This window comes from Ascidiella aspersa, chromosome 5 (assembly GCF_963924565.1).
Source record: "Ascidiella aspersa chromosome 5, kaAscAspe10.2, whole genome shotgun sequence".
Classification (NCBI taxonomy): domain Eukaryota; kingdom Metazoa; phylum Chordata; class Ascidiacea; order Phlebobranchia; family Ascidiidae; genus Ascidiella; species Ascidiella aspersa.
The window spans coordinates 20268338-20291605 of NC_139451.1; the positions used below are offsets into that span (position 1 = coordinate 20268338).

General features: G+C 33.0%; 5 protein-coding genes across 6 annotated transcripts; 3 read left to right on the top strand and 2 right to left on the bottom strand.

Moving 5' to 3' along the window:
• Positions 1-45: 45 nt before the first annotated feature.
• LOC146145303 (deoxyhypusine hydroxylase-like) lies at positions 46-1678 on the bottom strand. The gene has a single exon (XM_083389453.1). It carries the CDS (start codon positions 1634-1636, stop codon positions 731-733), a length of 906 nt encoding a protein of 301 aa, XP_083245579.1. The 5' UTR covers positions 1637-1678; the 3' UTR covers positions 46-730.
• Positions 1679-3948: 2270 nt separating this feature from the next.
• On the top strand, positions 3949-6067 carry LOC146145304 (F-box only protein 30-like). The gene has a single exon (XM_083389973.1). The coding sequence runs from the start codon at positions 3998-4000 to the stop codon at positions 5516-5518; it is 1521 nt and encodes a 506-aa protein (XP_083246099.1). The 5' UTR covers positions 3949-3997; the 3' UTR covers positions 5519-6067.
• A 79-nt stretch (positions 6068-6146) lies between these two features.
• Positions 6147-9871, top strand: LOC146145305 (sideroflexin-2-like). Its single transcript, XM_083390420.1, has 9 exons — positions 6147-6355; positions 6673-6843; positions 7008-7150; positions 7480-7597; positions 7986-8046; positions 8252-8318; positions 8894-8993; positions 9062-9109; positions 9314-9871. The coding sequence occupies exons 1-9, from the start codon at positions 6159-6161 to the stop codon at positions 9411-9413; spliced, it is 1005 nt and encodes a 334-aa protein (XP_083246546.1). The 5' UTR covers positions 6147-6158; the 3' UTR covers positions 9414-9871.
• Positions 9872-10020: 149 nt separating this feature from the next.
• Positions 10021-14382, top strand: LOC146145306 (sideroflexin-1-like). The gene is made up of 9 exons (XM_083390419.1): positions 10021-10578; positions 10867-11037; positions 11242-11384; positions 11598-11715; positions 11845-11905; positions 11965-12031; positions 12615-12714; positions 12801-12848; positions 13655-14382. The coding sequence occupies exons 1-9, from the start codon at positions 10352-10354 to the stop codon at positions 13752-13754; spliced, it is 1035 nt and encodes a 344-aa protein (XP_083246545.1). The 5' UTR covers positions 10021-10351; the 3' UTR covers positions 13755-14382.
• A 364-nt stretch (positions 14383-14746) lies between these two features.
• On the bottom strand, positions 14747-22063 carry LOC146145307 (BCL2/adenovirus E1B 19 kDa protein-interacting protein 3-like). Of its 2 annotated transcripts, XR_014498699.1 has the most exons (7): positions 21921-22063; positions 21355-21520; positions 20258-20348; positions 16663-16754; positions 16025-16174; positions 15730-15896; positions 14747-15688 (listed from the first exon to the last, which is right to left on the bottom strand). XR_014498699.1 is itself a non-coding variant. In XM_083389806.1 (6 exons), exons 1-6 carry the CDS (start codon positions 21979-21981, stop codon positions 15848-15850), a joined length of 609 nt encoding a protein of 202 aa, XP_083245932.1. In that variant the 5' UTR covers positions 21982-22063; the 3' UTR covers positions 14747-15847. The 2 variants fall into 2 exon arrangements, 1 of the variants encoding a protein (XP_083245932.1); XM_083389806.1 differs by having other exon boundaries at positions 14747-15896.
• Between the last annotated feature and the right edge of the window lie 1205 nt (positions 22064-23268).

Here is a 23268-nt window from a genome sequence, read left to right on the forward strand (position 1 = left end):
TTTAAAAAAATTACTAGTTATTACATGGCATAAAACTTTTGCACCAAATGAAAAGGAAATATTGTTGCACATGATTTGGTTTAAACTAGGGATGTCTGATACAGATATTTTATTTAAATATCAACACCTAGTATTTTAACAAAAAGTAGTGTGTAACACCGCCAGATACCAAATGATTTATTACTATAATTAAGAACAGAACAGTGCAACTGTAATTAACTTTAGGGTAATATTACACAGTTAAAAAAAGGTTTTATTTCAACAGAGTTTGCCTTTCAAATTTAAAAAATTAACAGTGTGTCATCAAGTGTGGTAGACATGCACAAACTATATTTTGTATTATATCGTCTTTATGAACATTAAAACTATTATTTTTAGCTCTAATCATATATCTAAACATTACTAGCTTAAATCACATATTATCAGACATGCCTCGTTTATCTGATCAAGCAGTGGGATAGCGATAACATTGAGAAGCATTGATAACCGTGAACAAGTAGCACACAGGTATATATTGCCAAATAATGGAAATCCAAACGCATAAGCAGCTTGCCAATATTTGACATACTCAAGTTCCACAAGTTACCTAACCATTTACTATTTGGAACTTTGTCAATTGCATAAGTAGCATGAAATGCAAACAGTACCAAAACATGGCAGTGTCACCTCAATTAATTAATTTAAAATGCAAGTTACAGCTAATTTGAGATTAAAGTCATATGTACACAAATTAGCTACTTTCAATTTCTAAAGAATAGTTCAACTCAGTACTGTTTTCAAATTCCAACATGTCCAATGCTACTTCACAACTCTCTTTAACAATATCGTCCTGGTCATTTAAATACTCTTTCAAAATTTTAAAGCATTCTTTTGTTGCAATTGATCCCAATGCCTCTGCACTTTCGTGACGAACCATGCTGTCTTCTTTGAGATTAGATAAGCTCTGGTGCAGTTGCTGGACAGCAGCAGGATTTTGCATTTGACCCAAAACATATGCAACTTCATGCCGAAACAAGGCACTGTGAGTACAAAACAAACCTTCCGCTAATGCCACAGCAGCCGCAGAGTTGTTTATATTTCGGAGAGAAAACATGGCCTGGTATCTTTCAAATAATGGTTTTGAATTATCAATGAGAACAGTTTTAAGGGCAGAAATGTCATTGATAGAGCTCAATCCAGCTGGAGTGGGATCCACAGAAGAGAAAGGACTGGGCATTTCATCCTTTTCCCCTTCAGGAATATCTATTTTATGAACCCACTTGATTCGATCCTTTGCCAACTCACATGTTTCCGCAACAGCTTGAACTTTGTCGGAGCAATATTTTTCAACGAACGGTAAGCTGCTCAACGATCCAATTGCACCAAGGGCCTCTGCTGCTTCGTGTCTAAGAATAGGTGCCAAGTTTTCGTTTTGTAGAAGTTCGATCAGTATTGGATTTGCGGCTTCATTTTGCATTTGCCCAAGGCAGTATGCCAGTTCATGGTTAAGCAAGTCTGAATCGTCAACGAAGCATTTTGAAATTTCTTTTACAGCTTCTTTGTTGGCGATACCTCTCAGCATAAACAAGGCACGAAAACGAGAGCTCATTTTGGCTGTAGTGTCACAAAGCACTTGACCTATCTTGGATATATCCATTTTTGCCAGGTTTTATAAACAGTCACAAAAATTCTCGTCAATTTAAAGATCTAAAAGGATAGTAAAAATTTTAATAAGCACAACAACATCAAAAAATGTTGAATAAAAATTCCAGCTTAGGATCACCAACTTGCTGCAAAAATTTTTAGGCTTAGTGGAAGCATTGCTTTGATTGTTTTTGTTTTTAACAGGTATGTCTCTAGCAATAATCAAATGAAATTGCGACAATTAAAACTCCTGCCAAAGAAAGATGTTTACTTGGTAATTTTGGCCCCAATATTCTAGCTGTTACATATTCTATTTATTGTGTTACTGTTTCTCATATAAGAGTAACAATCTAAGTGACAGTTTTTTATCACATTATCCAAGGGTGTTATTTTGATTTTGTATTTGACTGTTTATATATGTACATCAAGTTTTACATATTGTCCTGAAGTACGTTACCTGCATAAGTAATGAAAGCGTCTATGATTTTTTAATTCGGTGCTTTATTGATAGCGTACATAAAAACCAGCAACAAGGTATGGTCTCCAACCTATATTCATTTTAGGATTGCAGATACTAGGGTCATAACAGGAAAACATATTTGTAGGTTCATGTTTCCAATGAGTTTGAATATATATATATATACTGAAAATAGCATTTATTTATTTGTTCAGGATGTCTAAATTTTCAGGGAATGTAACACATCATGCCAAACACCACCCAAGGAACAATGTGTATTGCATGGTGTTGGGTGTGGTGGTGTTGTGTTAAATTCCCAGATGAAGGCATGCTGGGTAGGTAGCAGAGACAATGAACAAACAAATAAATAACAGAATAATTTAATTTCAGTATATATTATGCCTTGTAGCTACGCCATATTTAATTTGTTTAAATTAGGGTTCCTCTTTTTCCCGGATTTTTTCACTCCCGGGAAACGGGATTACAAAATAAAAATTCCGGGAAACTTGACGTAATTTTTGTGTCCTAATTACATCATTATGATGTTTAAAATTACTTTATATTAGCTCCAAACATTTATTTAAGCTCATTTATGTTCTGTAGTTTTGCTTCTGCCACCTTACAAGACCTTTTCGTATTAAAGGCTGGACCCTTATTTGCTTTTATTTAGAAAACACGCATGCAGGGGGCATTTTTATCGGTAAGATAAATTTAATTAGGATTTTTCCGCTGGTAAGCGCAAATAAAGCAACTCAGACAACGACTTTAATAGGTTTGGTAATATTATTTTTCTTTATATTAGTCAAAAATAACAATTTTTTTAAGTTTTTCTATGTTGCCGAATACCCAGGATTGTAAAAAAATTTCCCGGGATTCGGGATCGTAATTTTGAGGGAAATCCCGGGAATTTCCCGTCGAAACATTCCCGGAGAGGAACCCTAGTTTAAATGTACATTAACAAAACTTTTTACACATTCACATACCATATTTAAAAGACCTTTGATTATCTATAACTCCTCAATACCTTTATACTTAAATACTGTGATAAATTTATATGTAAACAAATATTAAAAATATTTGGATGCGTTAAAATATGTAACCTGTTGTCTTAAGTCTTAACCAAATATTAAATGCAATGTTTAGCACGTCTCCTTTTTTCACAAAGACAACTTTCAGATCTTTTACGTTTTTAGTTAAATTCATGGATTGAACCATGTTTTCGTGTAGTATAAACTCATGGTAAAACTAATCTTTTTGGCAAAACAAATCGATTTTGCCTGTTGGTTAATGGTTTGCAGTTCGCACCCAACCATTCGTCCATACGAAGATGTCTATGTGATGCATGAGTGAATATATTAAGTGATACATTAAAAAAATATATAAGACATTTTGTGATTAAAAAATAATCAATAATTCGTAACATTTGTGGATTTAGATAATTGTTAAATCTAAAATAATTAATTACGACCAGCGACGATCGCAAGCGATAACTGCATAAAAATAACATTTGTCACTGTTTATATTACAGTAAAATATTTCACTAAAGTTCACGGTTGTTTCAAACTTTTTTTATTGAGGGTCGACTGTTATTCGGGAGACAAGATGACGTCCATGTCGCTATAAAGAAGGGCGAGTTAGCTGCGCAACTTGTGATTTGTATGGAGAGGAGACCTTAAAGTACACATACATCCATTACTGATTGTACATTGATTAAAGTTCGTGTTTATTTACGCATACATTTATTAGTGCTTATGTATTGATTTAAATTACATTGTTTTTTGGGTAAATTGCCCTTTTCATAAAATAAATGTAATAAAAGCAGGTTATTAATGGAATATGCAAATATTTTTGCCGAATGTCAACTAATCGTGTAGCAACAATTAATATAGTTCTCTACTGTTCGTAGACAGGTAACTAATGACGCATGAACATTGTATTAGGTGTTTTAATAGACAATGTACCCACGACTTTGTGAGAAATTGTCCTGTGCTTGCTTGCCCAAATGAGTGCGGGGCAATTCTTCATGCCTGCAAGTTAAACGATCACGAAACCATATGCTTGGAAGCCTTCCACTTATGTGTCAATGCATCGTATGGCTGTTTACAAAAAATTAGAAAAAAACAAGTTAGTAAACACTTGTCGCAATGTCCTGCAAGCACATTGGTGTGTACTGCAGAGTGGAGCCGGCGTGTCACAGACAAAAAAGAGGTCCTGAATACTGGGGACTTTGACCCCAATGTTTCCTCCTGCAACGCATTTGACATTTCCCTTGCCTTGCATGACCAATGTGTGGTGCTCAAATCAATTGCTAACATGAGAAATTCAGTGCATGAAACTATTCACCAACCATCTTCTAGTAACTCATCAAATCATGCAACATACAAAGACTATCAGCTTTTAAGGTACATGAAAACAGAAAAGGCAAAACAGTTTTCTGTTGAAGACTATACTGGTTATCCATACTTTAACGACAATGCTTTGAATGGTGAAGAAGAGGTCGTTGCCAATCCTGTTGCAAAAGAAATACAGAAAACCATTCCCGACATAACAGATCAAATTGACTTAACTAAACACGAAGAAGAGTGTGGTAATGATCAGCAGGAGAGCACTGTTTTAAAAACACTTCATGATAACAAAACAAACCCCCTTTACAATCAAATCGGCAATGCGATTTTGTGTCCTTTAAAGTTAAAATCAAATGCCTTGAGCATGTGTAATGATTTTGAAAAACATTTATATTCACATCTTGCATTTAAGAAGGTTATTGAGTTTCTTCCAAGATATGATACAAAGCGTGAGGGAATGTATACAATTATGTGCAATTGCCTTCTGCGCAGAGATGAGTTTTGCTCGCACTATAGGAGCTTTCACTGCGACTTTCACAGCTCAATTAATGGCTGGTTTGAGGAGCGCTGTCCCTATTCCATGCAGGGTTGCCCTTTTGTGCGCCACCGTTTTAGTGACAAGTATAGACGACATGTTGAATTTGACAACTTGCGCAATTGCTTAACTGTACGCTGGAATTCCTCTGTCAAACTAAATTCTGAATCGCATGTCCATCTCCTTCAACTGCCTTGGGAAGTTTTAGGAAAAATCGTTGGCTACCTAGACAGCTACAGCATTGGCCAACTGGCATCCACATGCTTGTATTTGCAAAACCTATGCGAATCTGCCCTTAAAGAGAGTGGCGTGGTTGTCATGCAGTGGGTTAACTCAAGTTCTGAAACTGGATTTAAATGGAAAGTCAACAACTTTCAGTGGCTTTTTACTAGTAAATGTTCAGACCTTGATAAGTGGAGTATCAGTGATGAACCATGTATGGCAAGCCACATAATAAATTGTCCTTACAAAAATAAAGATGAGAAAAAGTATGAGAAAAAAAAGTTTCCTTTATTGCTTAGTAACTCAGAAGTGTTAAACGTATCTATTAAAAAGTAATACTCCGACAATGAAATCTTTCTATTATTTAAACATGTTTACAGAATTTTGTTACACAACTATATTTACTTGAACTGTGACAATACTTTGTTCTGTAGTGTTTTGCTTTCTTGTTTTTAAAAAAATGTCACGCAATTTAATATGTATACATTGACATATTGTTTACTAGCAAGTTTTGCATTCATGCATGTTTTTTATGAAATGTGTCAAAAGTTCTAGTTTAGCCATTGCACTTACATATTTGTTTTTCTGCATATTTCAGTATGAAATTGTTTCTTATGTGCTGCATCATCGACATTGTTTTCGATTTGCCTTACAACATTTATTAATTAGATCAAGGAACGTGTTAAGATTCTGTTAGAAGTGTTTTAAAGGGCGCGACTTAAGTACTATAATTGTTGTACAACTATAAAAAATTATAAAATTTATGTGTAAAATTTAAGAATGTTTTATTAATAAATTATTTAGGAAATTCTTCCATGTTGATTTAGTAAAGGCTTTTGGTTCACTTTTTAAACTTTTTTGAAATAAAAGGATTTGTATTTTATGATTTGCTACTATTGTAATAGACATATGTTTTTTACATGTATTTTTATCCATAACTTATTCAATTGTTGAATAGCATACTTTCAATACAAATATGGCTGTGGGTAATTCCGAAGAAAACAATAGTGATACAAAAAAAGGGAAAGTAACAATTGATATTGATTCTCCAAGATGGGATCAATCCAACTTTACTGGAAGATTAAAACATTTTGCTGCAATTACTGACATGCGTAAATTGCTTGCAAATCAAAAACAGCTTGACGAAGCAAAGCATTTGGTTGAAACATATAGGTAATTACATTGTGGACATATTTCACACAAGTTTGCAAAAAAAAAACGGGATATAATAATACTTTCCAAAAAATGTTACCTATGAGTCTATAAATGATATTTAATTTATCTTACTTATGCATTAAAATTACTGGGAAATAACTTTATTACTATAAATTATAAATAGTATAGTAAAAACCATAACTATAAATATAATATTTTGTGTTGCTGCTATCCAACAACTTATAAGCATAATAAAAAAGTTTTGACTTATTTTTTCACTTAGTTTCTGTGGTCTGTTGCATTTGTCACTAATAGCGTATATTTTTGTTCTGTAGGTTGGGGTCATGTTCTTCAAATGTCACGGAGGACCAACTTTGGAAAGCGAAGCAGCTTTATGATTCTGCATTTCACCCTGACAGTGGTGATAAGATGAACCTATTTGGAAAAATGTCATTTCAAGTGCCAGGTGGAATGGCGATCACTGGACTACTACTTCAGTTTTATAGGTAGTCTAAATAGCAAGTGAAATTTAATTATTTGTAACAAATAAATAAATGGTAGTTGTAAAATATTTTTTTAATTGTTCTATTAGTAGTTTATCTTATCCCATCCTTAACAAAAATTAATTTAGCAAACTGTTGGTTAGCTGAAGGGTGTTAATCTTGTGCAGGACGCCGGCACAGGTTGCCCTGATGCAGTGGTTGAACCAGTCATTTAATGCACTTGTAAATTACACAAATCGCAATGCAGCAGCAGAAACCTCAAAACAAGAAATTGTTTTTGCCTATGCAACAGCTGTCGGCACAGCAGTTAGTAAGTAGTATATCTTTGTGCTTCAATATAAAATGTGCCCATTGTTCTTTTGGGAAAAAAATTCCTGAAAAATTGTGCCTAAACTTAAGAACTAAAAGGTATACTCACTGGGTTTCTTTAAAAGCATAATTTGAAGCATAGCATTATTGTGTTAAATACTGAAAGTTATCAGGTATTTTTGAATGGTTAGTGTCCAAACAAAAATTGTGATACTAAGGATACTTAATTGCGAAGATGCAATTACTGATAAAAGTATTGTTTCATAAAATTCTATATTTTCATCAGAGTTTCAAATCTTTTTTAAAAAAAATACTGTACATTTCATGTAGGTGTTGCATTGGGCCTCAATTTGTATGCAAGAAGAGCACCACCTGTGGTAGCAAGATGGGTTCCATTTGCTGCCGTCGCAAGTGCTAACATCGTAAACATTCCTCTGACACGACAAGTGTAAGTGTCCATTTCCTTAAATTTTAAACTATTAAAAAAAACATAGATATTATATATACTGTTTTTTTTTTGCTTTACCTAATTCATTTCATAACAATTTACAACTGCTTTTGTGAGAAAAAAAAGGAAAGAAAAAAAATGTCACAAGATTGGCAAAATGATTTTTATAATTAAAATACCTACAAAACACACAGTAAACAGGACACAGTGTGTTTTGTAGGCATTTTAGTTAAAAAGCATATAAAAAAAATACTGGTATTACACCCTAATAATTTTAAGTATTATGCCAGACTTATGTATGTGTGCACTGTACGTTCAAGCACAATTAACCTTAGAAGGTATTTAAAGCATCTTTTCAAGAAAAGTGTTTAACAAAAAATGTGTTTAGTGAATTGTTGGAAGGTGTTAGTGTTACTTCTGAAGATGGGACGTATCTTGGAAAGTCACAGGCGAGTATATTAGCTGAGTAAAGTCTACTTTAAGATAAAATTTAACTGTCAACATTGTGGCCAAAAGAACAAAAAGGCTTCTTACCTATTCGAGTGTAACAATTTTTTTATATATGTGTAGTACAAATAGTTTAAAATTTTTCTCTTCATGTGAAGTGTTGTTTCCTTAGATTGAATCGTTTATATGCAACAATAATTTTTTTAGAAATGTGCGAGGAAGGGCATTAGTCAAGTTGTTCTTTCCAGAGTTGCAATGGCGGCACCAGGCATGGGTAAGTTGCAAGGTGTTGTACAACCTTGGACTTATTAGATCTTGAACTTTGGACTTCACAATGTGTCTCTCCATTTGTTTCTTTTCGATTTGCATATAACAACTTGCTGCTGTTTGAAGACTTATCAATTAATTTCCCAGAGCTGACAGACTTAGTCGTTTAATGTAGGAGTGTAACTGACATCATTCACAGTGTGAAGAAAGAATCTGCAACATGTATAATATGTCTGATGTGCTACACAGGCGTCAGTTGATTAAATGACCTTTGCAGATGATGCTATAAGCCTAGTCTTAGTGAAGCAGCTAAATCAGTAACAAGTTTACAGCAACTGTGCCTCTGCAAACAATTTAAAGCAATATATTTTAATAAAAGTGTTTCGAATAAGAGACATCTTAAATATTGCTTTTATAACAAAAGCAGTTGATTACTTTTCAAACAGTAAATACTAGTTGGTTTGGGTATCTTCACAACATTTGTGTCAATCTGTTCTGTTTTTCTAACAATATCTGTTTTTTGCAGAATTTTTATAATTCCCAATAACCCTATGTATTTGTTTTTTGGCTTTTCAATCTTAGTGATTCTTCCAATCATGATGGAGCGATTAAATAAATACAAATGGTTCCGAACCAGAAGTTGGATGCACTTACCATTTCAAACTTTGGGTGTTGGTGTTTTGTAAGTGACATTTTGATTACTCTTATTATTTATTTAAGATTTATTATAAATGTTTGCTTGTTTTTCAGTTTGACATTCATGGTGCCAACTGCCTGTGCTTTGTTTCCGCAAAAATCGTAAGTAATTTTGCAGAATATTCCTAAACTAGCTGTTTTGTTTCAAAACATGTATTTGTGTGATATGCAAGTTCTTTATTTATGCTTAGAAATTTTCTCTATTCAGTACCAATTCAGGATAACATAATATCTCTTAATTATGTAAGTTTAATCCAGAAAAAATAGACTGTTGGAAATATAAATCCCTGTCAAATTGTTTTGCAGGTCGATGCTCGTATCACACTTGGAAAGCGATTTAAAAAGTTTAATTGAATTAAAATATGGAAATAGTGTTAAAAAAGTGTATTTTAATAAAGGCTTATAATCGACAAAATTTTTTTAATCAAGTTATTTGTTTTTTGTCAAACTGGGTATTTAATTGGTGATTTTGCCGCCGTTTCAATGTTTTGTGTTTTTTAAACATAAATTATCAAGTTTAAATGAATCGGTCAGTACAAACTATTGTCGTAAAATATGTTTAATGTTTTTATTCTGATGAAACAAGGTGTATTCATTTTTGATTTGTAAGATGGCCTGAAAAAAAATTGCAATATTATTATGGTATAAGGGCTGAACATTGGGTGGTTTTATTTTACAATTGCTTATACTTGCTGCTTGAGTTAGCACAATCATGCTAGAAATTTACCTTTTTAACTGTTTATTCCTATTTCCATATTTGTCTAGTATTTGAGTATAGTGCCTCTCTGTAACATGTTATACCTACTGTTTGTAATGTAAAACATTGCACTGTATAACTACAAATAAAAGCAGATTGACATTTTTTCTTTGTTAAAGAGAGTTAGTCAAAACTCTATAATATTCATTATTTGGGATCCTGTTTTAATATATTCTTGCTGTGGCCCCTGCAAAAAATGTTCGGGCATGGTTGCACAAAAAATAGTTTAACCCAATATAAGCGCTCTTTGTGTTGTAGCAAGCTTGACATTATAGTGTCAAACAATCTGTGTTTAGCTCACTGCCTATTTATAAGTGCCTCATGACTCAAACTGCCTTACAATGTTTTTTTGTCATATGGAAGGCATTTCAATACAGTACTGTCTTCCGTGAACATCATTTGTGATTCTGATTATAAACTATGTTGTGCAATGTGTTATACAGAGTTTAATCATAAACCAATCTTTAACTTTTTTTTTTTGCATTGATTGTAATAAAGATTCAAAGTGGAAGCACTGTCAATGCAGCTCATTCATCTTCTATTTATTGTTTATTTGAAGTATGGCAAGATAACATTTTAATAAAACTATGCACCTCAATAATCTTCACATAGAAACAAACTTTAACTGCAAAATGAATGAAAGTACTAAAGTCGAAGCGCAAGCTATCCCAAAAATAAATCTTGATTTGCCACGATGGGACCAGTCAAAATTTTCCGGAAGACTACGCCACTTCATACCAATTACGGCTTTGCAAAAGTGCTTTTTGTCTTCATATCAACTGGAGGAGGCTAAACAGTTGGTAGAATCTTACAGGTGAATAACTTCAATTTATAATTATTAATGGTGATATACCAAATAGTGGTTTTAATTTAAAAATATTATAGATTATTTGATTTATATATACATTAAAAAAAATTACAAGCAATTGCTTCCTAACTTTGCAAGAATACCTATATACACTATTCTACTTGCATGTTAAGTATTTAAACAAGTCAAATGTATTAAAATTTTCACAAGTAGACCAATATCATAAAATAATAGCTATAAGCTGTAATTTGAGAAAAAGCAGTTATTTTAAAAAAGTTAAAAACATTTTATCAGATCTGGCAACTTTCATTCTAACATTACTGAGGAACAGTTATGGAAAGCTAAAGCCATATATGACTCTGCATTTCATCCAGACACAGGAGAAAAAATGCATGTTATTGGGCGGATGTCATTCCAAATGATATCAGGAATGACAATATTGGGAATGATGATGCAATATTACAAGTAATGAAGTTATGGTGCTTTATAATACTGTATTTTAATCTAAATAGCTATAAAATAATCCAAAATGTCACTCAGAAGAGTGTTGGGGATGATCTTAAACCAAATATGTATAATCATCAAATATGTATAATCATACAAACTAAAATAAAAAATCATTATGAACTGATTATTGCTTGACATCACTAATTTCGATTTTATGCCTAGGACACCACTCCAAGTGACTTTAATGCAATGTGTCAATCAGTCATTTGTGTCATTTGTTAACTACACCAATCGTAACGCAGCCTCTCCAACCTCTAAAAAACAAGCAATATTTGCCTGTTCAATGGCTACTAGTTCAGCAGTAGGTGAGTTTTTAAAAGGATTATAAAAATGTATAATGCAATGACTAATAAAATATATAACTATGTTTTTACTGGACACACTTTTTAACAGTAAGTTGACATGCACAAATTTATGAAGTGTAACTGCAAACTCTTTATATAATTTAAAATTTTCGTCTACATCTTAAGGAACTATAGACGTATCATTATTCTATTTAATCCTGAAATTTTCTGTAGTTGTTGCTGTAAGTTTGAATATCTATGCACGAAGAGCGTCCAGTTTGGTTGCAAGACTTGTACCATTTGTAGCAGTGGTTGCAGCCAACTTTGTCAATGTGCCGTTAACTCGAAGAAGGTGTTTATTTTGTGATCTTTATAAAATGTTTTATGGCTCAGCAGACTAAATTAATTTTGTATTGAATGTGCTTTCGTGTTAAAATACACTACTGATATTTCCTTCAAAAATCCTTTGGCAATTTTGCAGAGAACTTGAAGATGGTATAATTGTTACTACTGATGATGGAGAAGTTTTGGGAAAATCACAGGTTTAATTTTGTAATTTTGGCCTTAAACATAGAAATTTCAAGTCAATCTTTATTTCTAGAGATGTGCAATGAAAGGAATCTTGCAAGTTATAACAACAAGGGTTTCTACATCAGCACCTGCAATGAGTTAGTGAAATAAGTAAATTAAGTACAGTGGTTCTTAAGGATAGTTAAGTAACAAAACTATTATAGGTAATTTTTATACTAAGTAACTAACAATATTATAATACAACACTAAAATGGCAGTCAGGTTAATATTAACAACGGATTTAAATACAAAGTATAAATACTGTTCCTCTGCTTTTTTTATATTTCTGTGTACATCAAATCTTGTTGTCTTGGTGCTATAATCTACTGACGTGTAGATAGGCCTCTTCATATAAGTTTAACAGTTATCATGAATTACAATAGACACATATTGCACCCCTGGTTATAGAAAAAACAATCTTTAGATGATTGTTTATCACAGAAAAATAAGTTAGATTGAAAAATGTCAATGTTTGGATGAAAAGACCTTGCATATATGTATACTATTCTTGGAAAAAAGATTTTAAAATTACTGTTTACTATTAGGTAATTTCTGTTTTATCAAGCAGGAAAACTACAGTTAACGCCAAGGAATGTTTTAAATTGATTTCAAACAATTGCGTGAATGTAGCTTTTAAAGCCTGAAAGTTCACATTTTTGATGGCATGCATATTTGTTTCAGTTCTACTTCCTTTTTTGATGGAACATCTGAACAAAAGGGCTTGGTTCAGAAGAATGCCATGGCTTCATTTACCCTTGCAAGTTACCGGAATTGGATTGATGTAAGCTTCTTCCTTTTACTGCTGTTTCTTTCCTTTTACTTCCTTTAAAGAGTTGTTTCACCTAAAATAATAATGGTTTATTTCAGCTTCTGTGCTACTGTTCCCATGGGCTGTGCTTTATTTCCACAAAAAGCGTGAGTACTAAATTCGGTTTCAAGCTATACAATACATATTCATAGTACTAGTGCAGTGCTCTTCAACCGGTGTACTGTGTACCAGATCAAAACTGGTGTATACAATTGACAAAAGGGATACTAATTAGTTCCGTATTAGTGCATGTCAGAAATGTGACAGAATAGTTTTTGTATAACCTGGTCTGTGTTGTCTTTTTTATTGTTGCAAAAATGACACCCATGTAAGGTACCTCTGTTTTTGTGGCCAGAAGTAAAACCCAATATATAAACTCTTTACCGAACTACTAATTATTTCTTTTTTACTACTATAGTGGATTAAGAGGGGCACAATGCGTGGATTAAGAGGGGCACAATGCCCAAACTTTAAAACTTGTTATTTATTTGGTAACCTAATATGTTAATATATATATATGGTTCTGTAGATTGAAAAGAACGCTGTTTTATGTAGACTTAATTTTTTTCTCATTTGTGCATGAGTTTGGCCAACAACAGCAATTTCTTATTTGCACTTGCTTTATGGCGTTTGATTTCACACCTTTAATTTTTTATGGCTTTGTGCATCTCTATTAGTTTGGTATACAAATGATTAATAAGCTATTAAAGGTATAAAACAGAAAAAAGGTCAAAGAGCACTGTACTAGAGCACAAGTTTCACATAATTTACATGAAAAACTTCCTTGTTAAAGAACACTGTTGCGAAGAATAACATGCAATGAAAACTTTTTTTTTTCTTTTTTACACTAGGAGACACAAATAGTAGTTTAGTGTAGTGTGGTGAAGTTAAAAATTAAAATAATTTTGTCTAGATCTATGCCGGTGTCTAATCTGGAACAAGACCTTCAAAGCTCCATAAAAGAGCAATATGGAGGCCGTGTTAAAAAAGTTTATTTTAATAAGGGATTGTAATTATATCTTTTGTTTTTTGTTTGTTTTCCCTGTCTATGCCCGATTATTTTAATGAAATTTATATGGTTAACTATGTATTCGCTTTATATAATGAGATTAATGTTACGAAATGCAATTGTATCGGTTTTGCTTACTTTGTCATGTAGTTTTCTTAGTTTTCCTTCGTTTTATTATAATCAATACCTTTCTATACATTTAGAAAAAAACTTCAACCAAGAAGTAACAAAGCTAATTATTATTTATTGAATCTTTCATTGTCTTCAAATTGCTAAAATATCTTCATATGTGACAAACACTGTGTGTCAGATCTTGTTGTTAAAGTTTGCAGGCTTTTTAGCAATATTTATGCCAATTTTAATTAGTTCCATTATTTTCTTTAAGGTAAGATGTTGTAAAAATCAGACAAGTTCCAAAAAAACTGCTGAAAGCGTTTTCTGTTAAAGATGGTTTTTCGTTGATGTTTTTAAGTTAACGCCTTTTCAGTAATGCGGTATCTGGTACTAATTCATTTGCTTATGTCATGAAATTTCTTGTCTTTTACTCAGGTGTGCTTTTTACTGTACCTTTGAACTACTAATTGGTGCCTTACTCAAAATTGTGGTTTTAGCAAAATAAAAGCACTGTGTAACAATAAGGAAAATTAAGTTTGTCACAACAGTACAGCAAACAAAAGGGATTTAGTGTCATGCAAACAGCAGAAAATTTAATTGCAGAAAAATCAACTGATGACTACAGAGCTGTTACTTGTAACATTGTAAGTGCCAACATTTACCATAAATGGGTTTTGAATTTTTGTCCTCTTCATTTTTTATCAGCTGTAACCTTATCATAGAGGATGTGATTATTTTTTAGCTGCTTTAGTGGCAAAGCAGACATAATGACATTTGTAAACAAAACATTGAAACTCAATTGTATCTGCAACTGCAACTAAAACGTAAATCAAACTAATGTAGTCCTGCTTTCCTTTTGATTTAGGAAATTGACAAAAACACTTCGAACAAGCAATCCTTTTATACAAAACTAAGTTTACGTCATCCATTTAAATAACAAATATAATGGTGTTTAGCAACTGCATTGGAAGGTACTACATATTGTATATTACAATGAAATGAATTTATCCACAATGCAACATTTAAAGACTAGTGAAAATTCCAGTTTGTATGTCATTTAATAAGCTAATTTTAAGAAATTTGATCAAACCGTATTTTAGTAGTGGTTTTTAAAAAAAGTTTAGATGTAAGAGATGAAAACAATAAACCTTTAATTTTTTTGACGTTAATCTTATATTATATGTAGCGTCATGTTTGTATTTCTTCCAGATCAAAAAATCCACCAAAGTCTAAAATAAAACAGTGATATGTACAATACGAAAAAAGCAAGGCAATGACAGTTCTGAAAATGGTGAGTGTTGGTGTCTGTTTGTTAAAACTCTTTCCACACAACCTTCATTTGCACAACAATATGAAAAATGATAATAAAAGGCAGCAAATTACATTTTGATGAAGAGCGCGAGGTATGCAATGTGTACAACAGAAGGGAAATGCAAAATAGTGTTGTGAAAAGATTAAGGGTTAAGGTAATTTTATCGCATAATAATAACAATAGGTTGTATTTTCATAATTTACATTTGACATAAAAAATTATTTTCCAAAAACAGAACAAACCACATTTAACAAAAGTAAATCTGTTCTTTTAAGTCAGTGCTTCTTAACCTATGGGCTGTGACCCAAAATCGGGTCGCTGTTTAAGTTGGTTGGGTCGCCGACCGCAGTAGCTCACATGCTATTGCTTATACTAATTAAGATAGGTTCTGAGAAAGATTTCTCAAATTGGAAAATTACGGAAGAAATACACATAATGTCTAATAATAATTTTTAAAATTCGATTTTCTTTATGCTGATGTCTATTATTTGTTCTCTTACAAGAAAAAACAATTGGGTCGCCAAAGCTTAGTTGCCATACTTACGCTTAATATTTGGGTCGCCGCGAAAAAAGGTTAAGAAGCACTGTTTTAAGTGGACGCTGACTGTAAACTGCACTCATAAAATACCAGCAAATAAAGCACTTCTTAATTTTTGATGAATGTGTGCATTTCAAGAGCTTTTAGAGGCCTCTCGCATTAACCTTTTGCCAACATAAACACTGAAACAAAGAAAAACTTTAGGTGAATGCATTACTTCTAAATTATAGTTTAAAGGACGTACTTATCACCAGGCTTGCAACCAGCATATATTATATATTGGACTAAATTCTTCTCAAATAACACTTACCCAATGCCAAATGCCACGAGGTTTGTAACAATAATCGATGGAATAAAAACTTGCAGAAATTCCAAAGAAAAAAAGTCATGTTTCATTGCTTCTGTGTTTCTCAAACTTAAAGGGGTTCCTTTGGGTCGTGGATGTTGAAATTGGCTCTCCCTACATTTATATAAATTATTATAAGTTCCGCTAAGGGAATGTAAATTGTCAAGAACATACCACAAAGCATTTTGGTGTTTTTTAACTATAAAATCAAATACTTTTATTGGTTACGGTTAGTGCCTAATAACGTTTTACTGCATTGGCCTAACCAGTGGTTCTCAAACTTTTTAGCTGGCGGCAAACTAAAAAATTACAAACCATTCATGCCACACTTTCTGCGAAACAACAATTTTAAAACTTGACAATCGCCCCTAATAATATGTGTAACTACTTTAACATTATCAGTTTTCTAAAGGATAGTGTGCATTTAAGTTTTACATGCTTGGTTTCACGCCCATTTGCAATACAAATAGGTTATATCTTAACTTTTGAAAAGTGTTCCACCACACTTGAGAGTCTCTCAAGGCAAATTAGGCGCAGAACACAGTTTGAAAATGTGTCCTAAACTTACAGTACAAATAAGTGTGATTACATAGTAAACTTACTCAGGCGCTTTAAGGAGTGGCTTACTGGACCAATCCCAAATCCAGGTGGCATCACCTTCTGGGCCAGGCAATTCCGGTAACACATCGCATAACTGCAAGGCAAAGTTATACCTTATATATTATTACCTCAAGTGATATGTAAACATAAATTTAGATGACTAAAGATGAATGGTCTATCACTAGACACTAAAATTATGTTATGTCAACCCTAGAAGTATTGGCTATTATGTTTTAAAGTGGGTAACTTATAAAACTAGGGTAAATATTTTTTGGCCTAAAAAATTAAAATTTTAACCTAAAAATAATTCATTTCGACAAAATTTTGACCTGTTAGAAATGCACTGATTTAAACCAGTGGTTTTCAACAATGTTGCCCAGGGATTTTTGGCCACTGTGCATGCTACAGCAAATACATAACCTAAATAAAAAATAATCACTTCATTAATATTTAACAGAATTGCAACAGATTAACTACTAAGCATGGCAGTGAGGTAATAGAGGACATTCATATGAGTTCCATCAGTATTTATTTACAAGTCAGCTAATGAGTGCTGTTTATTCGATTTATTTTGGTTTCTTTGAAGAATTAAGTTTACCCAATTTTTTTTAAGTCATTTAAATTTATTGCAATAGCTACTGTGTACACTGATGATTTTTACCTGTGAAATGCCTCTTTTGCACCCTGTATGTGCTTTTGTTTTTTATAAGGGAACTGACAGCCAATATGGACAAATACAATTGTTGCTGATGTATAAACAAATTTTCAATCTATAGCCAATTGGTGGCCCAGGTGGCACCCAACTTTAATTTTTGTTTCATTTTTGTAATTGTGTGGTGCACAAGTACTTGCTTAACTTTAAATTTACACTGGATTTTAACAACATTTATTTTTAATCCTCAACCTAATATTTTTTGTTTTGCATCGATAACACTGTGCTGCGTTTAAAATTTTTTTTTTTAAAGGTCAAAGATGTTTTAACTGTTTCTAAATAAATTTTTTGTGCTGAACCCAAAAATACCAGCAGTTTATTTCAATCAGGTCAAGTTTTTTATTTATCACCTGTTTAATTATTCTAGCTGTGTTCATAATTATGCCCAAAGGAACTACTAACTCTGGTCATACACGTTGTCATATTTTGTTATTAGAAAACGTTTTTGTTTAAATAGCTATTCTAGATACTGTAGAGACACACAACTAACCAAAAAGCTTCCCAAATCATATTTTTCTCTCAATGGCGCTAAACGCAACGATACTGATGATATTACTTCACACACTTGATTTATGATGGCAAAAAATTTTGCTTCAAAGATTTTCTTCTGTGTGGAATTTGAAAGATCTCTTTTTAGACACCAACAGTAATCCGCCAGCATGTTCACGTCCCAGTATCCTTGGTACCTTTCTTTCACCCGGTGAAGGTCTTGGTGGAATCTCTCTCCATGTTTTCAGTGTAGTCACCACAGTCATCATGAAAGTAATCCAGATACAAACTCTGGAAGGGCATTTTCACCAACATCCGGGCTCCGATATCAAAAGCTTTTAAGCAGCTCTTTAACTTGTTCCTATTAGGGCTTCTATGCTTTTCCAAAGAAGTTTGAAATTACTACTTTAAAAGCTGTCCATGCTTTTTTTTCTGATGTGCAGTAAAATCTTTGTCTTTAATCAGCTCACTGATCTGTGGCCCATTGATGATCCCTGCTTGTAGCTACGCTTTAGAGATACGGGGAAACTTCATTTGCAAGAACTTGGAGGTTGGACCATCTTTATCAGGTGCATTCGTGGTTTTTATGAGATCAAGTTTAATGTGAAGAGGTAGCAAAGCAATATATTTTGGACCAACTAAGTAAGAATATTTAACATTTTTAAAACCAGGTGTGAAACTTGTTTTACGTGGGCAGCTAACTTGTGCGTAGTGGCATGTCAGCCCTGGAGCCTAAAGACACAAAAAACGTGGATGTTTACTAGAACCAGCCTGTAACCCCAGAAGTATTAAAATCATTTTTAGGTCACCACACATTTTTCATTTGTGTTGGCAACACTGAAGAGATCTCAACAGGAATTTCATGTCTTCATTATCATTCTGCAAGCTTCACTGAATGTCATACAAGAAGAGAACCAATTTTATTTTAATTGTGTAGAGTAGGCTAAACTGCCTTCAAACTCTTTACAGACCAATCCAAAAACCAATTGCCATTTTGTCGAAATAAAGGTTCTGCCTAAAGCTAATATAAATCAGAAACATCCTAAAAGTGTACCAAGGAATGCTCTTTGTCATAACTGAATTATTTCTGAACTCTTTATCTCAGTTCCGATACCAGAAATATGTGTATGACATTACAAATTTGTATTGAAATACACCTAAAGGTAAATTTGCCAAAAAATGTAAATGTAATTTGCTAAAAAACTAGACCTGATGGACAAAAATGAATACCATATTTGGAATCAGCATCAAAAAGTACACCAAGAACCGTGAACACTTTGATAACCTCAAAATTTACGCAGCACAGTGTAATGTTGTGCTTTTATATCTGGGGTATACCTGGATAATTGTAAGAAAAATATTGCAGGACGAGTTGCCCGAGTATATATTGTATGAATTCACCTTGCTTGACTTAAAAAAATATAAAACTGATAAATTAAATATGCCTCAACCAGGAGATTAGAAAGTAGGCGGGCCAGATCTGGCTGGAACACTTAAAATCCTGGTACTACGAAATTATGTCTGTGGTTGTTTTGTGCAAACAAGTTTAAGTTTTTAACATTTAAAAATTAAGATTGTGCTGCAACTAATAAGGATTTAGGGTATTGAGTATCGCAACTTCAGGACCACATTTTAATAACCAACATAAAAACACTCTTTACGATTTAAAGTCAGAAGGACTTTTGAGATGTTGTAAAATGCATCACATCATTTGCTGTGTTTCTAATGTCTAACATATGTTTTTAAACGGACATAAAAACAGCAAACACTGTAGCACAGCTTGAGTTTAGATTTTGTTCAATTGTTGCTCTAATACAGGGATGGCGATCCACTGTCTCCGGGTCACGAAGTGACCCACCACAGATTTTTAATGATCCACTTGTCTCTCAAGAAATAAACCATGCTGAAAAGCTTTTTGCTGAACTCCTTTAATCCCATAAAAAATGCTGCAGCATTTGTTAATTTGTAGGAATCTGAATTTGGAAATCATCCAAAAACGTTGAATTGCCAACCCAGACAATAACACTTAAAACGACTCAGCAGGGCTTCGCATAATTTAGGAAATAATGAAATGTATGACCCACTTGTGCATTTTGTAAGGATTAAAGTAGTGTTTGTGACCCGCGCGATGAAAAGGTTTGCCATCTCTAATGTTAGGGGCAAACTCAAGAATCTAATTTTAGGGGGCAAACTCAAGTCATCTCAGGTGGTGTATACAATTGTATGTCACAAAAAAGAGGAAATTTAGATGCATTCACAAAAATACCTTTCACAGCAATTTTTTCTTTACAAAGATTTTACAATAGCTGTAAAATGAGCGCCTTCCGAGATGTTATTTTAATAGGAATATATAGGGCTTAAAATTTCACTGAGAAAGACTAAGCAAAGATTCTCACCGAAGTTATAGGTTTGTTGCCTTTGGGGGAATTCGTTCCGCTGACATGGGGCGAAGCTTGCGAGCTTGCAAGACTTTGGGGTTGTGGTGGACTGCAATATAATATGGTAGTCAAGTTAATTTAAATGGAAATAAAATAACTTAAGTTTTTTCAGCAAATAAATAATTAATTGACCAAAACACTAAGCAAATTTACTATTTTTATAATAATTAGTTTAACAAACTGCATCATAAGCCAGGTAATACTATAAAAGGGATGGCTTATTAATTAATTATCGACATATTTTTATTTAAATCACAAAAATAAGCTGGTTAACAAAAAAGCATCCAACAACTTTGGGAAATTAGACTAAAGCTTTATCTACAGCAGCTTAACCTATAGCAAAAGCCATGTGCAGCATGTGATTAGGCAGGTTTTACATACAGGATGTTATTCACTCATTTCCTTCTTGTGTTAGACACACACAAAGAAAATGTAGACCATCAGCTGATTAGCAAAGTTTAAACTATGCATTGTAGCATCGCTTGGCAGCTACCATGTGCTTTTTACTTTGCACTGGATTAATAACAGCAGAATAGGATCCTAATTGCCGTGTGCAGGAAATATATTTCATAAAACATATGGTAAAAAATATAGCACTGGTCAACTTGAAGATAGAGACACACCAAACCGTTTTAAATAATTGACTCCACAATTTACATGGTATATGTTACAACCAAAAGAAATGTATTATTTACAATGCATTTAACAGCATTGCGATTTACCTAATTAGAGTTACAACCTCTTAAGGCAATTAAACATTATTTATTTTTTCAACTAAAGTTATAACAGGTTTTATAATTAATTTAAAAATATTAAAAGCAAAATTGCTAACTTACTGTTACAATTACAAAACCATAAACACAAATTTCAGGCGACATAAGCATTGCCAACTGAGTAATTACTGCATTTATAGTTTCAACCAAAATAACATATGCTTTACATGGCAATCTCAAAAACATATGAATACATATATTAAAATAACATACAATATTTAAAATTAGAAGCAGTTGCTGTCAATGTAAACTAGCTTCCAAAAATAGCCCTGAATAATTCACCTGTTTAAGTGAGAACTTGGGTTAGATGGCCCCAAAGACCGGGAAGGTGTGGAGCCCTCACGCTGCGCCTCTTTCAAAAGTCGCTCCATTTCTCCATTGTAAAAGGATTGCAGGTTTTTCTGAAGGTTCAGCTCGCCATTTGATTTTTCCAAATCGACCCAGGATTCTGTGAGATGTAATATGCTAAGTTTGACATGGTAATAATAAGACAAAAAAACACTGTCGTCAACATGCATAAATGTAAGCCACTATTATGAGGTGTCCAAAAAAGGTTTACTAAACATAATTATTATTTAACAGTATAATTATAAAGCTTGTCAGTAAGACTGCCTGTCATATAATTATATATTAATGTTGGGTTCACATGTAAAATATCAATAAAACAATAAATTTAATTTTACAAGTTCCCAGAAACCTTCTCTTATTCAACAATACTCCAATGCTAGAATGCAACTTTAATGTTATTTTACTTAATTAGTAGAACAACAAGTATATAAGAAAAACACAGCCAAAAAAACATATTTTACAAAAGTATGTGTTTTCATACATATAAAAGCCTCGCATACCACTTAATACAGAAGCGACTTCACTTTGAACATCCAAATTACTTTCTTGCAAAGACGACATGGTTAGGAAGGATGGACACCGAAACAGAAACACTAAATTTAACACTATGTCTAATATGATGTAAAGACATTATAACAATAAAATAATTCAATATAAAAATTGATTGTAAAATAAATTTTGGTTCAGGAACATGTTTATTTTTTATTGGCAAACTAGAAATGCGTTATTTATTTTGAATACAATTAAAAATATATATTTTTTAACTATTCGTTTACGTGGAAAATTAAAATATAAACTAAAATATAAAGTCGTCTAAACTGCTCCCTAAACGTCAGTCAGATAGCAATATGGCGTAAACATATGGCCCTTGCAGCACGTTAACACGACTAAAGCAACCGTTTTAACAAAACCAAGTACATTTAAGCTACGTAATATACACACAATCCAAAGTATGCCCCTAAATAACAGCACCGGTTGTAACGCAAAACGCAACTTTAAGAAGAGGGCGCTTGCTTTTGTTGTTCGTCTTGCGAAGCCAACCGCTTACACTTCGGCATTGTTTTGAAGCACTCGATCGACATTTTTCTTTGGTCACGTGATGTAAACACGACAGTTGTGTTTTGGGTTTACTGTGGGTCAAAGCGAACAACACGTCATCGACACGCTTGGGTGGCTTTATAGGTTCGACGTCTTTAGCGAAGTAGATGAATACATAGCTTGCGAAAATAGCAAACGAACTGGTCAAAAAAGTGAGTCATTTCAGCGCAACGTCACATTATATAATTATGCTGCAGTAAAATATTTCAGTAATTTTTTTGTAAACATCATTGTAGCCTTGTAGGCAGGGGCGCCCGCAGAAAATTTTCCAGGGGGGGGCAATCAGGGGCGTAACCAGAAAATCAAAAGAGGGGTCCTGAATTTTCAACTTAGGGAATTCCCCTATTTTTCGCCTGATGTTCATGAATAATGACGTCATTAAAACAGTGAAAGTATGACGTCATAGAATGGTGATTGCAAGACGTGATAGAAAAAACCCAGAAACACCAAATACGTCCAGCCAAAGCGAGCACGTGCGTCGTCGACAATCCTGTCAGGCGCCAGCTGCAAAATCACGGTGTACAATCGTTAACTTTAGGCAAAAAAACAAAACAAACCAAGACCTTAAAATATGTGTGTTTAATTGTGGTAGAATCATACATAATTCTATATCAGCAGCGCAGTTTTCAAGTTCCATGAACGGAAATAGAGCTAAATTACAATCACGCCTTTCACCACCTGCAATACTAAACGAAACGAAGATCGGTTTTCCCGGGTGTTATCTTGTCACATTTAGCGCAACATCTGCGC